The sequence below is a fragment of the Rhamphochromis sp. 'chilingali' genome, assembly GCF_963969265.1.
Source record: "Rhamphochromis sp. 'chilingali' genome assembly, chromosome: 22".
Taxonomy (NCBI): domain Eukaryota; kingdom Metazoa; phylum Chordata; class Actinopteri; order Cichliformes; family Cichlidae; genus Rhamphochromis; species Rhamphochromis sp. 'chilingali'.
The window spans coordinates 14244690-14268839 of NC_137950.1; the positions used below are offsets into that span (position 1 = coordinate 14244690).

General features: G+C 38.8%; 1 protein-coding gene across 4 annotated transcripts in view; it reads left to right on the forward strand.

Annotated features, from left to right (window-relative positions):
- The window catches only part of LOC308391257 (transient receptor potential cation channel subfamily M member 4-like), a 55392-nt gene that overhangs the window by 7748 nt on the left and 23494 nt on the right, over positions 1-24150 (forward strand). For 2 of the 4 annotated variants that reach the window (XM_080873830.1, XM_080873831.1), the window contains exons 9-28: positions 4440-4542; positions 4633-4754; positions 4942-5238; positions 5361-5462; positions 5580-5708; positions 6525-6654; positions 8980-9125; positions 10359-10471; positions 10557-10673; positions 10793-10836; positions 10978-11210; positions 11591-11706; positions 11992-12124; positions 18410-18584; positions 18748-18913; positions 19006-19187; positions 19505-19637; positions 19726-19798; positions 20518-20611; positions 20762-22346. In XM_080873830.1, the coding sequence (XP_080729956.1) occupies positions 4440-4542; positions 4633-4754; positions 4942-5238; positions 5361-5462; positions 5580-5708; positions 6525-6654; positions 8980-9125; positions 10359-10471; positions 10557-10673; positions 10793-10836; positions 10978-11210; positions 11591-11706; positions 11992-12124; positions 18410-18584; positions 18748-18913; positions 19006-19187; positions 19505-19637; positions 19726-19798; positions 20518-20611; positions 20762-20793 (2640 nt within the window). In that variant the 3' untranslated portion in view covers positions 20794-22346. Of the gene's footprint in view, positions 1-4439; positions 4543-4632; positions 4755-4941; positions 5239-5360; positions 5463-5579; positions 5709-6524; positions 6655-8979; positions 9126-10358; positions 10472-10556; positions 10674-10792; positions 10837-10977; positions 11211-11590; positions 11707-11991; positions 12125-18409; positions 18585-18747; positions 18914-19005; positions 19188-19504; positions 19638-19725; positions 19799-20517; positions 20612-20761; positions 22466-24150 lie in introns of those variants that run through there. The other 2 variants (XM_080873832.1, XM_080873833.1) reach the window with 2 other exon arrangements.

The following is a 24150-nucleotide window of genomic DNA, read 5'->3' on the forward strand; positions in this document are numbered from 1 at the left end:
AGAGTTGGGGGAAAGACTTTCTTGAAACTGTTATTTGGTTCAGCATAGTGAAAAGAAAAAGCTAACTCACTCACAAGCTGTGATTATGGGTGTTTTTATAGAACCAAAGCATACATGGTATGGCGTTATTTTTGTGCCACTATTCTGAGCGCACGTAAAAAAAATTGCAGGTGCAAGTGTTGCATTTTGAGGAGAAATTTATTTTGAGCGAAGAAAAGCTAAATTTGAGTGAACGAACTTCATTGCTGCGTGGAAAAAATGTATTTCAGTGTTTGCTATTATCCATACACACACACACAATAGCAGCCCCACTCGCTCAGTTTTTGCTTTTGTGCTCGCTTGCAACTCAACTCTTTCTATACACCGTTATATTTGTGCCACAAAACCAGCCAATCACAGACTTGGATGCAAAAAAATCTGATTGGCTGTTCTGGTCTCCAAACAGCTCGAAGTGACGAAATGCAATATCCCAGAATCCATTTCGTCCAAAACTCAATCGAGGCAGTGGCAGGGGAACACAGAGTGACAGAGTTTGAAATATTACTCTTTCTGGGTCACAAAATAAACGTTTAAGATATTTTCATGTGAGAATGTTGCTGTGTAAACTTCAAATACCTGCTCGATTCATCAAGACATCACATATTTGCATAAGTGCTCTAAACGTTTTCGGAGATGCCTGTTACCCACCAAGTTTGTTCACTCAAATTTAGCTTTTCTTCGCTCAAAATAAATTTCTCCTCAAAATGCAACACTTGCTACTGCAATTTTTTTTTACGTGCGCTCAGAATAGTGGCACAAAAATAACACCATATACATGTAGCATATATGTATAATGCAATTGTTCAATAGCACTGGATCAAAATCAAAACCTAATACCCCCAAAAAGTAGTTTTACAATAGATTATTGTATTAGTGTTGAGTGTGAATGAAAATGTGATTAAACAGGGTATTCAATTACAAAAATTATATAGCAGTGCTCAGCTGAAAATTAGCTGAAAACTTGGATCAATTTTGCATGGCATGCAGTGTGCTTTTAAAATATCTAGGTAAACTGGAAAAGTGGAGGACAAAAAAGTGAGATGCCTAAAATTTATCCACAGAAGATCGGGAGGATCTGATAGTCACGAAATAAAAAATAAAAATAAAAGTTTGGTTGATTCATCTGCTTTTTATGGGAGCCTCAGAATAAATGGTATTAGTAGAAAGATGGTCAAGAAAAGGCTGAAGTATAATAAATAATATAAAAACTGGACTGAAAATTAATGACAACAGGTCTGATGGCATGATGTGTCCTAATATGAAAATTGATAGATTGATTGACGTATCAATTGAATTAAAGATGTATGGTGGAGGTCAGGAGAGAGGTACAATAGTGAATGTCTGCTTTGTCTTCTTTGCACGGTGTGCAGTGTACCCCTGTAAATTTTCAGGAAACTGGACAGGTTTGACCATCGAACCTGACATTGATTATTTTCAATTAGCTTTCTAAATAATATTAATATTTATGTTAATATTATTATATTAATATTTATATATTATGGTTAATATTATAATATTTGTGCTTCTACCCATTTCTTTACACTCTGAGAGAAAAATGTGAAATACTGCTATTAATATTCGCCTTAACTAAGATGAGCGGTTCTGTGTGGACCGTTCTTTACTTATCAGGTGTTGGCACCCTGTTCCAGGATGTGTGTTCAAGAATCGCTGATTTTAGCATTTGTTATTCAGTCAACAACATACTGTGGAGTAGATCTGCCCTCAAGTTTGTTTCTTAGTAAACAAAAAACTGTTTGCTACAGTTTATGATCAGGCAATAATAATACTAACCACAACAACAGCAACGGCAACAGAAACAACAAAGGCAATAATAATAGTGATAAAGAATTCGGTTATTCAAGACTGAACTGCTTAAAGACCATCCATCCATCCATCCATTCATCCGGGGCTGGGTCGCGGGGGCAGCAGCCCAAGTAGAGAAGCCCAGACCTCCCTCTCCCCAGCCACCTCCTCCAGCTTATCCGGGGAACACCAAGGCGTTCCCAGGCCAGCCGATAGATATAATCTCTCCAGCGTGTCCTGGGTCTGCCCCGGGGCCTCCTCCCCTCCTCGTTAATGTTGCAAATATAAGCATTTATATTCTGATCTTATGTTAGCCTTCACTGATAGATTGTGACTTCATGACATTTACCTTTCACATTTAACTAATAAAAGACCAAAGAAAAGAAAAATGCAGGGCAGCTTTCCAAGTCTTTAATGAAGTTTTATAATAAAACGGAAACACATTATAAATGTATCAGAATGAAACATTTTAAATAAGCCACTATAAACAGATCCGTCTGTGAAGGTTCTCAGTCGTCCAGGTCATCGTAGTTTAAGGAGCTTGGAAAGAAAAGCGTCTGGACTTCTTTGAGTTGCTTGAAGACCTTTCACCTCTCGTTCGAGAAGCTTCTTCAGTTCTAGGGTCAAATGGTGGAGAGTCCCAGATTTAAACCCAGTGGTAGTTTCCCCCCAAAGAGGGACAAAGGACCCCCTAATGATCCTCTACCTAATCACATGAGCCGAGGTGTGAATACGGGTGTGGGTCACAATTAGAGATGGACCGATCCGATATTACGTGTCGGTATCGGTCCGATACTGATCGGATATCGGAGAGAAATAAAAAATTTAATCCGATCCATTAAATATCAAAAAAGCACCTCACAAAACTTGCGACAAGGTGTAACTCGGCTCATAACCGTAGCACGTTGGAGCAGTGTGCTCACGTGATAGAGCGGCTGTGTGTATTTGTAGCCTCACTACCAAACTGGCATTTCATCTCCGAGGAAGTTATCCCAGAGAGAAGTAAAGCAAGTGTGTAAATTCATCTCTGAATGTTTATAAAGCATTCACATGTTAAGCTTAACAACCGATATATGGAGCGACTGCCTCTTCTTGCTGCTACTTCAATCATGAAACTGCTTAATGATCAGCTGATCGGCTTTTCTGTCGCGAGTCCGTCTCTCTTGTTTGTTTTTGGCCCACTTTGCACCAGAAAGATGAAACCAGCGGCTGAACAACAGCAGCAGGTTTAACCTTGATAAGCTGTTGTTAGAATTTATTTAATATTACTTTCTACACCAGGATCCTTTTCTACGCAGCTGACGGCTGGTAGCTGTGCAGGGGCGGATCTAGCAAAGTTTCGCCAGGGGGGCCGATAGGGCATTAACAGGGAAAAGGGGGCACAAAGACATACTTTTCTTTCTTATTCTCATTTAAAATGTCTAGCTTTTAATCAATAATTATCTGAATCTTACACCCAAAGTTTTAATCTTATGTAAAATATATAGAAGTCCATTACTGTATATAGTAAATGTTAAGTCTAATATACCCTAGTAAGCTATACTACTTTTTCCTTTGGGAAGGTACCATCTGTGCAGTCTGCAATTCTGTTGAAGAAAGATGTTGAATCTATTTAATTATTCTTGAAAAATAATTTTAAATTTTTTTTCCACACTGCATCAAATTAAAGTTGATTACGTCGATTAAGCATCATGAGGTGGAGGGTGGGGGGTGGTTCCCTATTTTTTTTTGCTGGGAGTTTGCAACCCTATTAGTTAGGTTGCTTAATATTTCTGCTAAGTACTCTTTAAAATACCAGAATAGGAAGGATGGAGTAGGTTTAAGTTTATTAGATTGATCAGTATTGTTGAACTATGAAATATTTTGGGTGCAGTGTATTTTTTTACATACAGGTATAACAGAATAGATTTAGTGTTGTTGTTTATTTAAACTTGAGTATGAACTTATACAAAATACAGCAATATATTAAAAAAACAGTTTTATTGATTAAAAAACACACTATATCAAATTCATATCGGTATCGGCAGATATCCAAATTTATGATATCGGTATCGGACATAAAAAAGTGGTATCGTGCCATCTCTAGCCACAATCAGCCAGTGTTTCTGGTGAGCTCATTGTGAAACCTAGCCCCACCCTATCATGTGATTTTCTGAGGTAGGATGGCCCAGGATGTAAGTGAGCATTAAGGCGTCTTGGAAGGGGCAGTCCCACAGAGTTTAAATCTGGGACTCTCCACCATTTGACCCTAGAACTCAAGAAGCTTCTTGGATGAGAGGTGAAAGGTCTTCAAGCAAGTTAAAGAAGTCCAGTCCAGGTCTAGATGTAATAAGGTGGGAACTGAACAAAGCCGAAGTGGATCTGGTCGGGTCATAAACTGTACTTAACAGTTTTTTATTTAATAAAAAGTTGAATATGGGAAGATTAACTCCAGAATCTTTTGCTTTAACTATCACATGTCCATAGTAAACTGTGTTTGACCTGTTTCTTGCAGTTTAATAAAAAAAAAAGAACAAGTCTTTTCTTTAATCTTTTTCTAAAACATTTTGTAATCATGTCTCTGTCATTCCTGTTCCCTTCCCATCTTCTGTCTCCAGGCTTTGAGCATTTACCAGAACAGACATTTGATTACAGTCTACCACGGAGAGCACGAGAGTCCAAATGACTTTGACACAGTCCTGCTTAAAACACTTGTGGGAGGTATGTAAGTAGCCTGTAATTTTGCAAAAGAGTCATAACATTAACTTTTAATCCATATTTTAATTTTTATGTTATGTTTGTCTTTTTTAGCAAGTAAGCAACAATCATCAGCTGAGGACAATCCTTATACTGATGAGCTGAAACTAGCAGTAACGTGGAACAGGGTTGACATTGCCAAGACTGAACTCTTCAATGGAGACATCCAGTGGAAGGTGAGGAGGGAAAAAGACACCAACCAGATGTTGCACTGAAAGAAGAATTCATACATAACATTACATTATACAGCCTATTTAAACACCTTTGACTGAAAAACTGTTTAATTCTGATTTTTAGAGAAATATTTGGCATAAAAAATATTGACCTGTCCTAAAACATGATCTCCTTCCTCCAATTAAACAGTATGAAGATTTGGAGGACTCAATGACAGATGCGCTGATCAACAACAAGCCCCAGTTTGTTCGGCTTTTCATTGAGAATGGTTTGAATATCCTGGAGTACCTAACTTATGGCAGGCTGGAAACCCTTTATCGCTCTGTGCCAGATGGGAGCTTACTATATCAGCTGCTACAGCGCTGCCTAGCAGAGCGGCTGGCAATGGTGGAGCGTCACTCACCATCAGAACAACAGAATTCATCCTCAAAAGTGGCGACAGATAACAATCAGAGCAGACCAGTGAAGGAGGTCACCCTTTTTGAGGTGAATTTTGTAATCAAAGATATTCTGTCCTTTCTCATTAATTAGGCTTAAATTGATTCATTACAAATGTGAAGAAAACCTGACACTGTTGTGCTTATTGTCCCACCCACGTGTTTCCTCAGGTGTCAGAGGTCCTGGAGCTGTTAATGGGTGATGTCTGCCAGCCTTTCTACTACAAAGCTTTGGGCTTTCAGTTCACTTCATCCAAAAGGATGTCTCTGAAGGTACTCTGAACTTTTCAGAACATGCACACAGAGTGTACTTGTGGTTATAGGATTTCTTTTTTCTTTTTTTTAAATTATTGACGTGATAATGAGCATTCTTTTCTTCATTCATCAAAGCGTGCCAGTAAGGTTCTGCGTGGACGTTGCATGTATCAGGACCTGCCCTGCCCTCATCCCTGGGCTTCACTCTTCCTCTGGGCTGTACTGCAAAACCGCAGTGAGATGGCCCTTTATTTCTGGGAGATGGTAAAAGTTCTGAGACAAACTGCAAAAAGGATTTTACTTGTGTTCAGCTGGTTTGAAATCCCCAATAATCAAACTACAGCTTGTTTCTGCATTGTTATTAGTTAAGGAGTGGTGCTTTTCCAGAAGAAAAAAATTAAATTTAATTAAATTAAATTTAAAAAATCCTCTTATACTGATTTATATACTACAGAGTCCTCGGTGTATGAATGGATGAACAGATATTTATTTGAATAAAAACATCAATTTTCAGGTGAAATGAAGTGACACAGCTAGGTGCTCATGGTAACATGTGAAAGTTGTTGGAGTCAGTTAATTACAATATATTTTTAATGATTATTTTATGATGTAAGCGTTGATTGTGTTAAATGTATATCATAATTTTAAATCTTAATCTATAAGTAAATTATTACTATATAACAATCAAATTCAATTGTGATTGTGCATTTTAACATGCTACATTTAAGCATTTACATTTAATTACAGCAAGCCCAGGGCTTTAAGTAGGATTTAAGTGGGCTTCTACTTAAAGTTTCTATCCAGCTTGCAGTAAATAAAAAGCAGCTACTGAACTAAAAATATAAAATACTTTTATATAGTACCTTTAAGTGAATTGCAAGTATCACCAGCTTAGACTTCGTGCAGCAAGTAAATATGTTAATGGCTGTATGTGTCTGCATTACCACTCAGACTACTTTCATTATCTCAGTTCTAAAGAAAGAACTGAGATAATGAAACAGACAATATTAGATACAATGAATTAACTTTTTGCACCTGTTTCTTTGCAGAAAGTACATAATTTGCTGCTTTCCTTTCCAGGCAGGTGAGGCAGTCCTGAGTGCTCTTGGTGGCTGTAAAATACTCAGAGAACTGTCCAAACTTGACGAAGAAACTGAAACCAAACTCTCCATGAAAGAACTGGCCCAGAAGTTTGAGAACCTGGCTCATGGTGTGATTATTTATTATCTAGTTTTGTAATAGTTTTATTACATGTCCTTTGAATTTTTCTTTTAACATCTGTTGTAACACAATTGTAGCAAAACCTATCTAACTCTTTACACAGCAGTAACTAATAATTTAATTGCAGTCTTCCAGAATGAGCTGTAATTAAGATTAAGGATAAAATTCCTCCACCGTTGTCTTCTTTAACCCAGAGTGACTCCCACAGAGGTTAATTATCTTGTCAATGGTTTTACATTCCTAGGAAATGGCATCTCAAAACTTTTTAAGCACTTTGTTTAGTTTGATGCTCTGTAAAATCCCTCCATAAAGCTCTTACTATTCATGAGTTATTGAAGAAAATACTGAACTCCTGATTTCTTTTCAGCACTGTAGCCAGTCTGACAAAGAGTCACAGCTCTGTTAGTATTCCTCAGTATTCCTTAAGCTTTAAAGGAATACGTAAAAATTAAAATTCTCTCATTTTAAGCATTAGAGAAAAAATATAAAGGTTCATAAACATCTCACAGACATCAATATCTGTGTTGAATACTACAAATATTTATGTAGACGTTTTATCCTCAGTTATTCCTTTATTATGTATTCATTAGACCCCATTCTTACAAGAGTGTCGAAAGAAGTTCAACCATTAGTCAAAGTCAAAGTAAACTTTATTGTCATCTCTGCTATATATAGTGCAGTTCCATTCAGTGAAAAAAAACAAACAAAAAACAATAAATACAAGAAGAATAAGAAATAAATATATAAAATAAATATACACTTTAAAATTAGGGTAAAAAGGATCAATAACAGTCTAAGTTTACAATTTACAGTTGAGTGATTCAAAGTGACCTTGAAGTGGTTTAAAGTGACCAACATGGGCAGGATTCCTGAGAGTGGGATTGTCCAAAGAGCAGCATCTGCATTAATTCATTCTTTGATGTTTTCTATGAATTGTCTATGTACCACAGGCCTTTAAGGTGACAGTAATTAAATGATTGTTCTAATAGTCATTACTTGACCCAGCTAATTGTTGGACAACACCAACCTTCCTATTATCTCAAAAATTATTGAAAGGGTACTTGTAAAACACTCATCTGCAAAGCAATGCTTTGTTTAAAGATAAGCTGTTCTATCCATCTGCTGGTGCAGAGCCCCAGTTGTCTTGGGACCGCGGCCACCGACCACACATGCTTTGCCTAGGAGCTTGGAAAGAAAAGCATCTGGACTTTTTAAAGTTTCTCGAAGGCGTTTCACCTCTCGTCCAAGAAGCTTCTTCAGTTTTAAGAACAATTGGTTGAGGCCCAGCCCTACTGGGAGTGGGAAGAGACAGTAAATGGGGGAAGCTCTATGTCAGTAGTATTACCAGACAAGGATTTTATTGTCTCAAAAAATGAAAGGGGTTTGGAGATCATTTCAAGCCTCCACAAGAACATGCTCAGCTTTGGCTTTTCTAATGGCAACTGAGCCTGTATTGCACAGCTGCCTGAAAAGCAGCTAATTAGTATGCAGGTTAGTTCTCCTGGCCTTTGCCAATGACACATTTCACTCACAGAGTAGCTTAACTAGATCAGGAGAAAACGAGCAGAATTTTTTTTTCATGTCTCGTTTGCAATCATCCATGTCTTGTTCTTGAGAATTCAAATGTTTCTGACTGATTTTCACTGATATCCAGATGATACCCAGCTTTATCAATCCATGAAGCCAGATGACACAGTAATTAGTTTCAGGAATGGCTTAGAAACAAAAAGACTTGGATGATGCCTAATTTCCTGCAACTAAATTCAGACAAAAGAGAGGTTATTGTTCCTGGCCCTAAAAATCTTGGTGTCTAACCAACTCCTTAGTCTGAATCTGATTGCCAGGGCCTCCAGTGACACGTGACAGTCTTTTTTACCAGCATATTAGACAAATATGCTGGACTAATTTCTTGCATTTGCACAGTATCTCTAAAATTAGAAAAAGCTTTTCTGAAAAACAGATACTGAAAAACTAGTTCATGCATTTATTACCTCTATGTTGGGCTATTGTAATTCATTATTATTAAGTTGTCCTAAAAACCTTTCAGATGAGTACTAACCAGGGACTAGAGAAAGAGAGGCCATGCCTCTCATATTAGGTTCTTCATTGGCTGCCTGTTAAATCCAGAGTTAAATCCCTCTCCTCACATGCTTGAGCTTGAAAAAATAGGCCTTGTCAAAGATCTCAGAGTGCTTGCTCACAGGGAGTTGCAAACTGAAGTTTACCATACAACACAAAGCACCTTTAGGTGATTTGTAAACTGACACTACAGAAATAAACTTGAATGTCATGTCTTTTGTCCACTTTACCTCAGATATCTTCAGCTCTTGCTATCGGAGTAATGAACACCGTTCCTTCACCCTGCTAATTAGGAAGTCTCCTGTCTGGGGTCACAGCACCTGTCTTCAGATGGGCGTGAGTGCTGACGCTCGGCTTTTCTTCAGTAACGATGGCGTACAGGTGTGTTCAGTTTTTAACCTCTTTCATTCGTGTGATTTTTCTCCCCCTGCCCTGTACGGCAGTTTAGCGATCAGAACTGTTGTCTGAAGGCCAAAAAATGGCAAACAATTTTCACAAGTCAAACATGTTGGCATTTGCTATGGGTGACCAGAAAGAAAAGAGAAAGAAAGTGAAGATTGGAAGAGGGTTAACAGAAAGAGAGGGAGAGAAAAATAGATGAGAAGAAGAGGGATACAGAGGGATGGAATAAATAAAATACAGCAGAAAACCATAGCAACAACCAACATGTGCATGAATAAAAATGACAAAGTTACAGAGCAGCTTACAGTACTAATGATATAAAATATATTTAGAGGCAGCAGCCCAAGATAGTGTGTGTCCGTGAGCACCTGTGATCACACCTGTGTGTATGAACGCGCTTGTGTTCATAAGTGTCTTAACGCATTTTGAATCATCCAGGTAAGGAAATCCCAAAAGTTGATTGTATTCATTTAGTTGTAGCGTTTTCAGTGAGAGAAATATTTTGTCACTCATCTAATTGACTTCTAACGAAACTGGCACCACTGACTGACAGTGTATCATCAGGTCATCATCACTTTCATGATCATTGATATGCAAATTGTCATGACCATTTACCAACAACCACTGATCAAAAGACCCCTGATTAATGGCCATGAGTACAGAGTTCACCCACAGAGAGTTGGGGAATGGCCGCAATCACAGCAGTCCTCCTCTATCCCTGGTCCTCTGTAACGTTTTTAACCTAATATGCTGTTTTTTTGCCGCCAAGACTGACGTCATCTACAGGATTTTCCTCTCTCATCCCAGCCCCGTTAATGTAATTTCCAATAGTACATGGGCATTCAATCTGAAGTATCAAATCTTTATTTTAAACATATAAATAACAGATGTTAATAAACATAAAAACGCTATCCAAAAAAGCTGTCATATTTGCATGAAAAAATATTGAACATTTTCTGTTTATTAACGCTTACTTATTTAGGTCATTGTATACAATGACCATAGATTTGATTGTATACAATCAAATCTATAAATATACACTATCATTGAATGAGACCATGTAATACACAACAGTACAATCATTTGAATTATAAATGAATTCAGTACAAAGTAAAAATGGCGTGATGCTTCAAAAAATAACACATCCTAACTTCATGTTTAGCCAGTGAGCTGCTGTTGATGGATAAGGACTGCTTTTCTGTCTTCTTCCAGTCTCTGCTCTCCCATATCTGGTGGGGTGATATGAAGAGGAAAACAGAGGTCTGGAAGCTCCTGCTCACTTTCTTCTGCCCCATCCTCTGCTACACCAATCTCATCTCTTTCAGGTAAAATTCTCTTTTTTTTTCAGATGAAAGGCTTGGAATTTTATTTGGTATTTTTTAAACCTTTACCTCTTATTTTACCTCATAGAAAACAAGATAATCAGTTGGAAGAGGAGGAAGGAATTCCTAATGAGGATGGGCCAGACCAGGACACTAACAGTCTCTATGGGACCACCGTCTTCTCTTTCGCTGAAATCAAACACCAGTAATATTTCTACTTGCACTCTTCAGTGTTAATCTGTAGAACATCAGTTTGTTGTCTTTATGTTATTGATTTCCATTAGCTAAAGTCTAATAATTAAATCAATTTTATTTTTCTTACAGCAGTGACGTTGATTCAGAAGTTCACAGGAGTGGTACTATTAAAGGTGAGTCCTGTTTAAAAAGTCATCTTTGAATAAGTGTTGTTACTCACTACAAGAAGAAAGCCTGACTAAAGAAATGATTCTTGTCTCTATATGCTGTCATTTTACTCACTTTCCAATCTGTATTTATAATCCTTGATACAGGTGTACCTTACCGACCACCACAGCGTCCATTCATAGTGTCACGCTGGTGTCAGTTCTGGTTTGCACCGGTCACCTCTTTTCTGGGCAACGTCCTGATGTACTTCCTGTTTCTCTTGTTTTTCGCCTACGTGCTGTTGGCTGATTTCAAGCCCCCACCACCCTCAGGTCCAGGTGCTGCTGAGTGTGTGTTGTACTTCTGGGTATTCACCATCGTTTGTGAGGAGATACGACAGGTGAGTGAAGAGACACGTCTTACTTAGAACTTTATATCCAGACAATTTTGGTAGCTATAGAAAATGTAAAGGGAAGAATTGAAAATAATAACTGAACTATTCCCAAAGTGCTATTGCAATACTGTGGTTAACATGCTCCTGTGTCACAAAAAAAATATTAGATTTTAATGTTTGTTACTGATTTCATATAACTTAACAAATGCACTGAAGATTAAAAGAAATCACATAAATTCAAATCTTATTCCTGTTGGATTTTTACTTGGTCTTTAAAATGACAACAGCACATAGAGAGTGGTTTTCTGTGTTTGGATACATGTCACCTGTTTATAGTTTGGTATAGCTTTTTTCTACTTGTTTTAACTTTTATCTTCTTCTTCAAGACAATTTTTTTGGGGACGATGACTTGGCGTCAAAGGTTCAGACTCTACATTAAGGATGTGTGGAATAAATGTGACCTCACTGCCATCAGCCTGTTCATTATAGGACTAATTTGCAGGTATGGACAAGAAATAAAAAATAATAAATGTTAATGCTGGATTATTGAAAAAAAAACTTGAATGAAGCTTTGTCATTGCAAATTGTAACATTTGTATAAGTGCTGTCCTTAGTTTGTGTCTATGGATGTAACGTGGCATAAATAATTTCCTTTCATCTTCCCCCAGAACTTTTCGTCACTTAAATTTAAAATATTTTCTCCTTTAAAAAAAAACAAATTTTACAGGTTTGCCACCAGGTGGTGCTGCTACCTTACTGATTCAGCTTAACTGTGCTTGTGTTACAGGATGTTCCACTTGTCACATGAATTTGGCCGGGATATGCTTTGTTTGGACTACATGGTCTTCACCCTTCGACTTATTCACATTTTTGCCATTCACAAGCAGTTGGGGCCAAAAATCATCATTGTAGGAAAGATGGTGAGAAAGTTACCATCAGTTTATGGGGCACCGTTTGTAAAGTGAAACATGCTGAAATTAACGGCAACATTTTTCCACACTTAGCTCAGAACTTTACAAAAACATGGTTTTTCGAGTAATTTTTTTCAACATTTCCTAAAATATTTGTAACTTTTCATATTTAAAACACAATTTTAAATATTAAATCTAAATGTTTAATATTAAATCTAAATATTATATTTAAATCTAAATGTTAGAGGAAACTAAATATTTAGCTAACATGCAAATTTATTGTAAGGATCAATGGGAATACCAAAATAAATAAATTTCTACATGAGCTTTGTGAGATTTGATAAGTATCTGAGGCTGAGACCACAGGACTGTAAAACATGATTGTTGGGGTTCATTTCTGTACTAAACAGTCATTTCAAGATTAGCTAATTGTTATTTACTAACTAATGTTGATCATGAGACTAAAGTCATCTCACTTTGTTAATATAATTATAATATGGCTAATATTATAGTCATTATATTAATCATTATTCGTTGATACAACAAACACAGCAGTGCTACTAATACAAAATACTCAAAGCTTCATAGAACTGAAACAAACATTTATTTTAGGTTGTTAAATCCTCCCAATTCTTTCGATCTTTGGGCTGAAGGAAGGACAGTACTCGGTGTATAGATGCTCAACAATCCTTTATTCCATACAATTCAACACTTTAAGAGCACAAACCATCCGGATGGGGAGACATGCATGAAGAGGGTCACAGCAAATCTCAAACTGGTGGAGGGTTACTCAAGCTCTTATAGCCTCTTTTGGTCCCCACTGTTAAGGTTCAAAATATTGGGGATGGACACCAGAGGAAAAACCCACAATAACAACACTGGTCCGGTCGGGTTGAGTCAAACGATGATTTAATGATCACACACGTGGGAGATGGACAGCCCTTTATCAGAGCCTCTCTCTTGTTCTAAGTGTTCAGTGTGGTACCGCTCCTTTTCGTTGGCGCGGCGATCTCCTCCTAGGCTGCTCTTCTTTCTTCGACCTTCCGGGTAGACCACCGGTCGGCCCGTTGCACAGGTGTGAGGGTTTATTCTGCCTCTCAATTTCACCTGTGTTGGGTGGAGATTGATCCTTCCCCACCAAGCCCTCGTGCGCGGCCGCGCACTGCGTCCAGTGATACCAGGTGTCGCCTTTCCCCTTCAGTTGGACCGCTGGCGCCGTCTGAGCCGATACCTCATATGGACCAGTCCAGCGGGGCTCCTTCCACTTGCGTTTGATGACTCTCAGCCACACTGTTTTCGCGTCCGGGACCTCTCCTTCTCCTGTGGGCCCTTCACCAGCCGCCTGTTTTGTGAAACTGGACACAAGCGCCTTTAACTCGTTCCAGTAGTCTGCGTGGGACCGGTTCCCCTTTTTGTCCCGTTCAACCGAGCCCACCGTCCAAGGTGCCGGAAACTGTCTCCCGGTTTGCAGCTCGTATGGTGTAAAACCTGTGGATTGATTAACAGAACATCTTATGGTCATCAACGCAACCGGCAGGGCTGCGACCCAATTTAGCCCTGTTTGCGCGCAGATTTTTGCCAATTTGTTTTTCAAATTTAGGTTCATTCTTTCTACTTTTCCCTGAGACTGAGGATGATAGGCCATTCCAAATTTATGCTGGACGCCCAACATTTTTTCTACTCTTGCCAAATCTTGATTTTTAAAATGGGTTCCATTATCTGATCTAATTCTTTTGGGGAACCCATGACGAGGAATGTAATGATTGATTAAACACTTAATGACAGTCCTAGCATCCTCCTTTTTTGTAGCCCAGGCCTCTGGCCAGCCGGTCAGAGCATCTACACATACTAACAAATATCTTACACCGCCAGGCCTGGAATCAATCATATCAGTGAAATCAATAACAATCTCCTCTCCCGGCCTCTCAGGGGGCCGAAACTTACCCACTTCCGGTTTTATTGCTGGCTTAGGATTGTGTGCCCCACAGATTAAGCACATCCTGGCCTTCTCCCTTATCATTCCTCGCAGCTCAGGATGCCACCAATGACACAAGTTTCTCTCCATCTGGGCTATCCCCACGTGGGCGAGTCCGTGGGCTTCATCCACCTTCTGTTCTGCCATTTTGGCTGTCAGCACGGGGCGCCCGTCTGGCCCCCTCCACAAATGTCCATCCTGCCAGGCTCCTTTGTTTTTCCACACCCCCTTTTCCTCTGGGGATGCCTCCTCCTGGGCCTGTTTGACTTCCTCAATCAGGTCAACAGATATCTCCTCTTCTGGAGTTACCTGTATCATTTGTCTACGTCCTTTGTAGCCTGCGGCCTCCTTCGCGGCTTCGTCCGCTCTCTGGTTTCCTTTTTCCACCATGCTGGTTCCTTGGGAGTGAGCTTTGCATTTTATAATACTCACCTCCTCTGGGTCAGCCAAGGCCTTTTCCAGTTCCTCCATTTCATGTTTGTGGGAAATAGGTGCATTGGTTGCTGTTCTGAATCCTGCTCTTTTCCACTGAGGCAGCTCCACATGCGCTGCTCCAAACGCATATGCCGAATCGGTGTAGATGTTCACTCTCCTGTTCTTGGCTAGTCTCAAAGCTCAAGCTAGGGCTATCACTTCAGCTCTCTGGGCCGACTGCTTTCCCTCAATCCTTCCTGACTCTCTGACCTGATAATCTCCTTCTACTCTGCAAACCACCGCATACCCTGCTTTCAGTCCTCCTTCGTCTCGGTGGCAACATCCATCGGTGAACCAGTCCTCAGCTCCCGGTATGGGTTCGGCCTTCAGGTCCTCTCTAATCTTTTCCTCAATCTGTGCTCTTTTGGCGCAGTCATGTGGTTCCCCTACACCCATTAAATCTGCCATGTTAATTCCTTCATGTGTAAATGTCAAATTTGGGGCCTCTAAGACTTTGCTCAGTCTCTGTTGTGCCCGTGGTGACATACAAAATGCTTGTGAATTCACGTATGCCACTATACTATGTGTAGTAAGTATTTTTAGTGGGTGTTCTCTCACTACATGTGCTGTTTTTTGGATAATTCTAGCGACCCCTGCTGCATGTTGTGTGCATGTAGGATGCTTTGCTTCTGTTGGGTGTAGTTTTACACTAACATACATGAGCACATCTCTACCCCCCCCCCCCCCCCCCCCTTTTTTTTTTCTGAAACAACACTCCATTTACAACTGAGTTTGTTTCAGAAACATCCAAATAGAATGGCTCATCATAATTGGGTGTGGCTAAATCTGAGGCCCTTGACAAATCCTGTTTTACCCTAATAAATGCGGCTTCGGCTTCAGGCGTCCAAAGCAGCTCAGCCTTAAGGTTTCGAATGCCAACTTGCTTCATTAGGCCCCTTAAAGGGGCAGTTTTGCCTGCATAATCCGGAATGAATTGCCTGCTGTAACCTGTTAAACCAAGAAAAGAAAGCATTTCTCTCACAGTCCGCGGTTTTGGGTGTGTCAGAATTTGGTCTCTGTGTGTGTTCATCAAACCCACTGATTTGTGTGCGATTACCCGGCCCAAAAAGGTCACTTCAGGGCGAACTAACTGCAGCTTGTCTTTACTTACTTTAAAGCCGCATTCCGCCAACCTATTCAACACAACGAGCGACGCCGCTGTACAATCCGCTGCTGACGGGGCTGCAATGAGAAGATCATCAACATATTGTATTAATGTACAATCATCAGGCAAATTACATGACGACAGTATGGATCTGAGACTGTATGCAGACAGTCTCAGATCTCGTCTCAAAAAACACATCACCATAGTTTTATGAAATCAGGGTATTAGAACGCCCCCTCATGCGTAGTGACAGGTGTAATACAATCAATGTTGACAATTTTATTTAACACAAAGAATAACATTGTCTCCTTCGCAAGGGCAGACGCTGACTGCCCCCGTCTCCTGGAACCGTCTGTACCCTGCTAAGACACAACATGGCAGCTACAAGGACTCTTTCATTTACTCAGACCATCAGTGTGTATTGCTCTAAATCAAGTATATAATATTAAATGAATATTGCTGGATCAGCTACTTCTACTTAAAACATATTAAAACATGACTAAGCACAAAATCACCAAGAATAATATCTTATAAGTGCTGTGTAAGCGCGTGCGGCCTTCCAAGCTCAAAGCCTTTGCCCTCCATAGATCAGCCAGACTCGCGCTGGCTGTAGCTTTTAACCTTTAATTAACTTGAGCACAACTCTAGAATAAGCAACAAACTGCAATGTGTATGGAATGATCATGGTTACATCTGCAATGGAAAATCATGTTATTATTCTGGTACCTGTAAGGAAAAGATCAAACTAAAGTTATAACCATCACTGTAATGCAAAGAATAATGTAAGGTCAAAAACTTCAATTTATGTTTAATGCAAAGCTGGTTATATACTTCTGATGAACTAATAATGCCATATTAAAATATTAAATGATAATGAGAAAAACATCCCCTCCTTATTCTACACCACCTAGTCGTAAAAACCTAAACATTCACATTCTTTCTAACTCCTAGCGAGCCTGACTTATGGCCTTGGCTCCCTATTTTGTCTGCCTTCAACAACAGTGGTGAAGGGGGTGAAGCTACCGTGGAATGTGCTCTCTGTCTCCTCTACTATCAGAAAAAGCAAGGTCCTGACTCTCTGAAAACAGTATTTCTTATAACTCAGCAGTATAATGCATCATAAACAATATCATTCATTCACACTGAATCAGCAGTCTAATGTAATAGAAATCAATTTAACAAATGTAATAGTTATCACCTTCTTCTAATTCAGGAGAATACTGCAAACTAAAACTACATAATAATTTCACAATCTTTAATTAGGGGTATAACATAGCATAAAATAATATTATAATCCCACAAGGTCCATTCTGCTGCTGATACATACTTTAGGTTTCTGAATATTAAACTTGTTTCTGCCTTTCATACTGTGTAACCTGAAGGCCCTGAGTACTTTCTCCCACACTGACAAATGATAAAATTATTTGAACATTACCTAATAAGACTGATTAAGGACAGACAATTAGTTATTTTAAACTTTTCTAGCAGTCCTTCACAAACAGGGAACAGTCTGTCTAGTCTCTCCATGTGTCAGCTGCTGCTGGCTCTTCCTCCTCCTGCTTCCTGCTTGTGCCGTGATATTCAGGACCGCAAACCGAGCAGCATCACTGACTTTCAGCTCGTTGTATTTGTGGACTGACTTTAATTATCCATAAAATCATCACATTCTCTGTAAGATTAAGGTTGACTATTGAACAGTGTATATTTTAAAGTAAAGGCTTTAAGTAAACACTGAAAGTACTAACATCGCTAATGTCACATAACTCTGTGGCCAACGGTAATGTTTTAATGTTCTTCATTATTCAACATTTGCACATAAATAAGTGACATATTGTTCAGTACTTTTAAAAGTTTACTCTTCGGCCGCCTCGCTTCCACCATTTTTTTTGGCAAAATTATGCACACCCACCATCGCGCTATGAAGTCTGGTATATGTTGGGCCACGAAGTCTACACCGCCACATCCCTTAAATTCAGGGAAATGAAGGACGCATTTGAGGGCCACATTTCGAGCAGCCTTTGAATTGGGACAGCCTTCGTCACGTCGCTGTAATGTAATCGGCCTTAAAATGGCCTTTAAGGCTGCAGACCCTAAATTGGGATACAGCCTGTGTCTGCTCTCCCCTGATGGTCACTTCTCAATGCCATGAGCTGCTTCACTTCTTACCTACGAGCATGTCCAGCGATTTAGCTGGACTTGTGCTGCAGCGATTGTGAAGTGGAGACTGCAGCTGCTGAGAGAGCACTACTGCTGAACCTTTGGATGGTCGACAAAACGGATCTTCCAATGTTTTCAGCTAAATGGCTGGACGTGCTGGTAGGCAAGAGGTGAAGCAGCTCATGGTGTTTAGCACACTTTTGCACCGGAGGGTTTTCGTAAAGCTTTTATTTTGATATTTTCCGTTGAATTTGCATGTTAGCTAAATATTTAGTTTCCTTTAACATTTAGATTTAACATTTAGATTTAAATATAATATTTAGATTTAACATTTAGATTTAATATTTAAAATTGTGTTTTAAATATGTAAAGTTACAAATATTTTACGAAATGTTGTAAACAATTACTCAAAAAACATGTTTTTGTAAGGTCTAGAGCTAAATGTGAAAAAATGTTACCGTTAATTTTTGCATGTTTCACTTTACAAACAGCGCCCCATATTAGTTGGCATTACAACTGCGGTACACTCATTATGTTTACATATATAATGGCTAAAACAAGATCACAATTTCCTCTTGTTTAGATAAAGGATATCTTCTTCTTCCTCTTCTTCCTGGGTGTGTGGCTCATGGCGTATGGAGTTGCCAATCAGGCTCTGATCTACGCCTATGATCCAAACCCGAATCGCATTTTTCGGAGAGTTTTCTACAGGCCATACTTGCACATCTTTGGACAGATCCCTGTGGAAGAGATGGATGGTACATGTGTTTGTGCAACTGGCATAAAAATAAGAAAATCTGTGTTAAAGCTGAAATTTCTTTTAAAATGCTGCAGTTTCCTGGAACCTACTTTCATCACAGCAATTTGAAATTGAGTGTTATTATAATTTTAACCATTTCTTATTTTTCCAATTTATTGCAGTGGGCAAGGACTGGGATATCACTTGTACACACAATGTGACTTTGATTGAGAGCGGTGAAGAGCCGTGTAGAAGTCATGAGAGTAACTGGCTGGTAGTGATTCTGCTAGTTGTATATCTCCTGGTCACCAACATCCTGCTCATCAACCTGCTTATTGCCATGTTTAGGTAAAGAACCAGTCTGTCATTATGTTTCTCTGGCTGCATTCACAAACTGAATGGTTTGACTCAGTGGCTCTGATCTGCTTGTATCCACACAGCTACACTTTCTCTAAAGTGCAGGAACACAGTGACATCTACTGGAAGTTCCAGCGTTACAACCTGATTGCTGAGTACCACTCCCGTCCTGCTTTGGCTCCGCCTTTCATTATCCTCTCACACATCAACCTCTTCATCAAGAGGGTCATCCGCAAAGTGCCCTCTGTAAAGATTCACCACTTTGGTCAGTATTGGATCAGGGGTGTTACTCTAATAAGTTATTGTTACTTAACTCTAAAAAATCAAATGCTGAGTGAGGAATCCACGCATGATTAGAATTAGGTAATTTCTTAAATGTCTTCTAAATTTCATTTGGTAATTGTGGGTTTTGGTTAAACAGTGCCAGCCCTGTTATCACTCAGTTACTAACTGAAAATGGCAGTGCCAAGTTAAAAGACTAGGCTTTTTGTTTACTTGCTCACTGACCTCAGTTTAGCAGTGATGAAAGCATGAAAACTAAATTGAAAAGTAATCATTTCAACTCTTGGTCTTTTCTATCAGTGTTAGACTTGGAACCAAAGGCAGCTAACAGATTATCAACGTGGGAAACGATTCAGAAGGAAGACTTCCTGACTGCTCAAAACAAGATCCAGAAAAGCAGCGACTCAGAAAGGCTCAAACGGATGTCTGCCAAGTGAGCACCTTCATCCTCCACTGTAGCAGCATTATTTATTACTGTGTGACTCCATCATTCTGAAGTAAATGTATCTTTGTTTATATAGGATAGATGGTGTGCTTAAACATCTGAGTGAAAGCAGAGACTTCGAACACAGGCTACGGTCTCTGGAGAATCAGGTAAAATTGAAGCTCCAACTTATCATTTTGTACCCTTTGATTCATTCATGATACATATGTGGAGCTGCTGTGAAAGGGCATGTCTGCAGAGTTAAATTATTCTAAATATAGGTTAAAGCACTTCATAGCAGGTGGCAGTTGGCAAATTACATTAAGAGGAAGTTGAAACATAGGGAAAATACCTACTGTACAGCAAAAAGACAGTTTCAGGTTGGATAATGTGAAGTTGTTTCCTGGTTGATGTAAGAGTTATTTTGTGTGAAGGTAAGTAATTCTTTAGTAAGTACTTTCATGGTTTGGAGAATGTCACATGAAAGAAACAGATGCAGAACTTAAACTAACCAACTTAGTGCAATCAGTGGTATAAATGCGTGCATGTGCAAAGAAATTGTGTAGGCAATACCATCTAGCGCAGAAAAGAAAACCAATTTCTAAATGTGTCTGAGAGAAGAGAGCCATTCAAGAAGTGAACTGAGGGCTTTTATGTAGCACTGGCAAACAGGGGCCAGGCTTTGCCACTGTCACTGCTTGGAAACAGGCCACAATAGCTTTTCCAATGCCTACAGATGAGACCTGCCACATAACAGGTTGAAAGGAAAGGATGAGATGAGTTGTCAGAGATAGGAAAAAAATAGCTTTTTTCAAGTGGTTTTTCTTGAGGTTTAAAAATGGCTATTCTCTCAGATACAGCTTTATGTTATTCTGCTCTTTATTTCCAGATGGATTATTGCTCTAGTGCCCTCAGCTGGGTTGTGGATACTTTAGCACAAGGAAGCACATTCAAACCTCCTCGCCCCCCACCTGCATCACGAGGTATGATTACAAAACAACCTGCAATATTCCAATATTGCTTTCAATACAAACTCAGCTAGCCTAATCTTATTTTAAAAATATTTATATTACTTTTTTTGTGCTAAAATTGGTCCCTCTCACTTTTATTATTCTATCTGTTCTTCTACACAGACGTGGTACCCTCCCCTTGCAGCTCAACTTGATTAAATGACGCTTTAAATCAAGGAGAACACCTTCACTCATGTTCTTTTGACAACTTCTGTTGCAGTCTGCCACCATGAGCCTCACCGAACTGTTACCAATGCTTATAAAAGCAAAAAAAAAAGAAAAGTATTTAGCCTATGCCATGTATTATAGATAGATAGATAGATAGATAGATAGATAGATAGATAGATAGATAGATAGATAGATAGATAGATAGATAGATAGATAGATACATACATACATACATACATACGTACGGAATTTTAAAAAGTATTCTGATGTAATCTGTAGAGTTACATTATGAGCATCACAATACTTTTATTCAGTTCAGTTACACTTTAAATATATGAGTTGTATTGGTATGTCTGCATTCTTGTTCTTTAAGTATAACATTTTCATACCTAATAATAAATAAATGTTTACTAGAAATACAAAATAATAACCCTATTTCAACAATTTTTAAGCATTTAATTAGTAATAATAACTAGCCTGGCTGCAGGTGTATCATTGGATGTCAGTCGCAGTTGCTAAAAGGCAGGGTTTGTTTCTTTTGGACACAGACGGGGTTGCTGTATACTTCTATTTGTAGCCTAGTACTAACCTAGTTAGCTAATGGGTCCTGCTATACATTTACAGTTATGTGAAAGGGACAATGCACACTCTTTTTACCTATCAGCACATGACACATCCCCAATTTCAAAAAAGTGTATAAAGTGTAAATAAGCAATGCAATGATTTGATGTCTTGGTTAGTTATAGACCAATGTCCAATCTCCTTCTTATCTGAAGCATTCTTGAAATAGTGGTAAAACAGCTACAGCAAGTAATCATTTGCTGGGCAATTATAAATATGAAGTTTAACTTGGGTTTCAAAATTCGTCACAATACAGAAAAGGCATTGGTGAATGTGTTGATATGTAGATGTTAATGTAATGATAAGGTTTACCAGCAGGGGGCACTGTATTTAAGAAAGCTCATGAATGCCTCCAGGGGAGCACATAAAAGAAGACTGGTCTGTGGCGTGACTGGATGAATGGTGTTAATAAAATGTTTGGGGCGGTAGCTCGCAAGAGATAAATGGATGCTGTGTTATTTTTAACAAGCACTATGAAGACAACACAGTGAAGGATAAAAATCATCTGGCTTTTTCAGTGAGCACAGCGCAGACACATAAGCTCTCTACAGAATGCATTGTATTTTTGAGCTCCAGTAACATTCAGAGAACACAAGCTTCAGTGGTTTTTAAATCTGTTACTGAAGGTATTCCCTTTCACCCCATCAGACACCACTGAGTGATAAGGGGATGAGGAAGTATTGCAAAAAATATTGCAGCTCAGACCCAGCTCAGACTCCAAGGCTGTGGAGTTTGTTCTACTGACTGGCTCTTCCTGTTTTCATAGTTAGGAGGGAATATATCTGTGTAACCACACCCTTGCCTGTGTGCTGGCTGCACCTAGTTTTCTTTGTGCACACTGAGAGACTGCAGAGGCAGGGGATAGGGTTTCAATAGTGGGGCAATGGTCAGAAAGAAAATGTTTTAGTTCTTCTGCACAAATTTCTCACTGAGAATGACAGAACAGGAAACATGAAAAACACAGGACCAGAAGAAGGAGGTAGAGAAGGGGGAGGAGGTGACAACACAGACAATACCTGTGAAAACAAGAAGAGCCAGGTGGGTCAGCTTTCCTTAAAATCGTTCCAGCTGTTGTTGTGATATCATGGTGGCATGTTAGCAAAAAAAATTACCTCAAAATCGACCAACAAAAAATTCACAGTTACCTTAACCCATTTACCACGGCTGCCAACCCATTTTACATTTTCAGCTCAGTTTTTAAAACCTACCTACAGCCCAGCCCATTCAGCAGTAAATGAATGTGTAACCTCGTATTGTGGATGGGTTATCTTAGTTGTTCTCCAGACTTAAGTTTGATCCGTTTACAGGCTCCTGCCATGCAATTGCATTTGTCCCTTGCCATTGGTAACCGTCGGGTTAACTTTTGTCGAGTGGAAAAAAGTTAGCGTTCATCTACAGCTTTGCTGTGCTAATGTGTTTATATCATGCTAACCACTGAATGTCGCAATGTTGGCAAAGAGAGGAAGTGACGTAAGATTTGCGCATGCGGGGTACCGATCGGGTAGTGACAAGCACATTATTATTTTTTTTTTTAAACTTTATTTAACAAACAATGAGTATACAACATACAAACAGATAAAGTATACAAAACAACAGAACATGAACACAAAAAGCCAAGGGTAAAAGAAAAAGATAACAATTATAAGAATACACGCAAAAATTCACATACATATATTGTTTTGAGAGCCTTTTTGTTGGTGGAGTCTGATATTGATTGTATGTACATTTCCACATCCTTAAAATAATGACAGAAACATGGTGTTTTGTTAGTAAACTTACATTTATGGATAAAAAATTTAGCTAAAAGTATTAACAAATTTATCATAAAAAAACATTTATCATACTTCTTGGGGAACTTAAAGAAACAGAACAAAACATTTTCCCATCGTAAAGAAAACTCCCTTAAAATATGGACAATAACAGACCTGCTAAATTCCTTCCAGAATCTCTGTGTAAAAGAACAGTACCAAAAGAGATGTGTCACAGTTTCTGGATGATCCCCACAGAAAGTACAATTAGTATTTATGTCCCTTTTAAATTTTACCATGTAGTGACTGGCTGGATAACATTTATGTAGAATTTTAAATGATACTTCTTTCACCTTATTTACAATCAAATATTTATGGGGGACCATCCAGACTGTCTTCCACTTGATATCTGGAACAAATCGGTTCCAATAAGATATATTATATATGGGAAAGAGACGATATCTTCTTGGAATAAACTACGTATTCTCTTATTGCTGTTACCAAGTTCCTGTGAAAAGCAGATTTTTCCTATTGGTGACTCAGCTGGATCAGAGAGAGTGACTGAGGTAGAGATTGAGCTGTCAGTGTTTTTATATAACATTAAAGTCCCTGAGGGTATGGCACCAAGCACCATTGAGAATTCCTGAACACTGATTGGAAAATTATATAGTGCAATAAAATCGTCATAAGTAAGTAGTTGTCCCTCTTTACTAACCAGCTGAGCCACCAATAGGATCCCATTTTGGATCCAAGTTTCCAGGAAAAGTGATTTATTGTTATATAAAATATCTCTGTTGTTCCAGATAAGGTATTTGTGAGGTGAGAAGTTGTGTTTATAAATGAGGGTCCACGCTAAGAGGACCTGCTTATGGAAGGATGAAAGCTTTACAGGGAGTTTCTCACCATTGTAATTACAATTTAAAATAAAATTAAAGCCACCAAAACGAGAGAAAATATGATATGGTATAAAGTTCC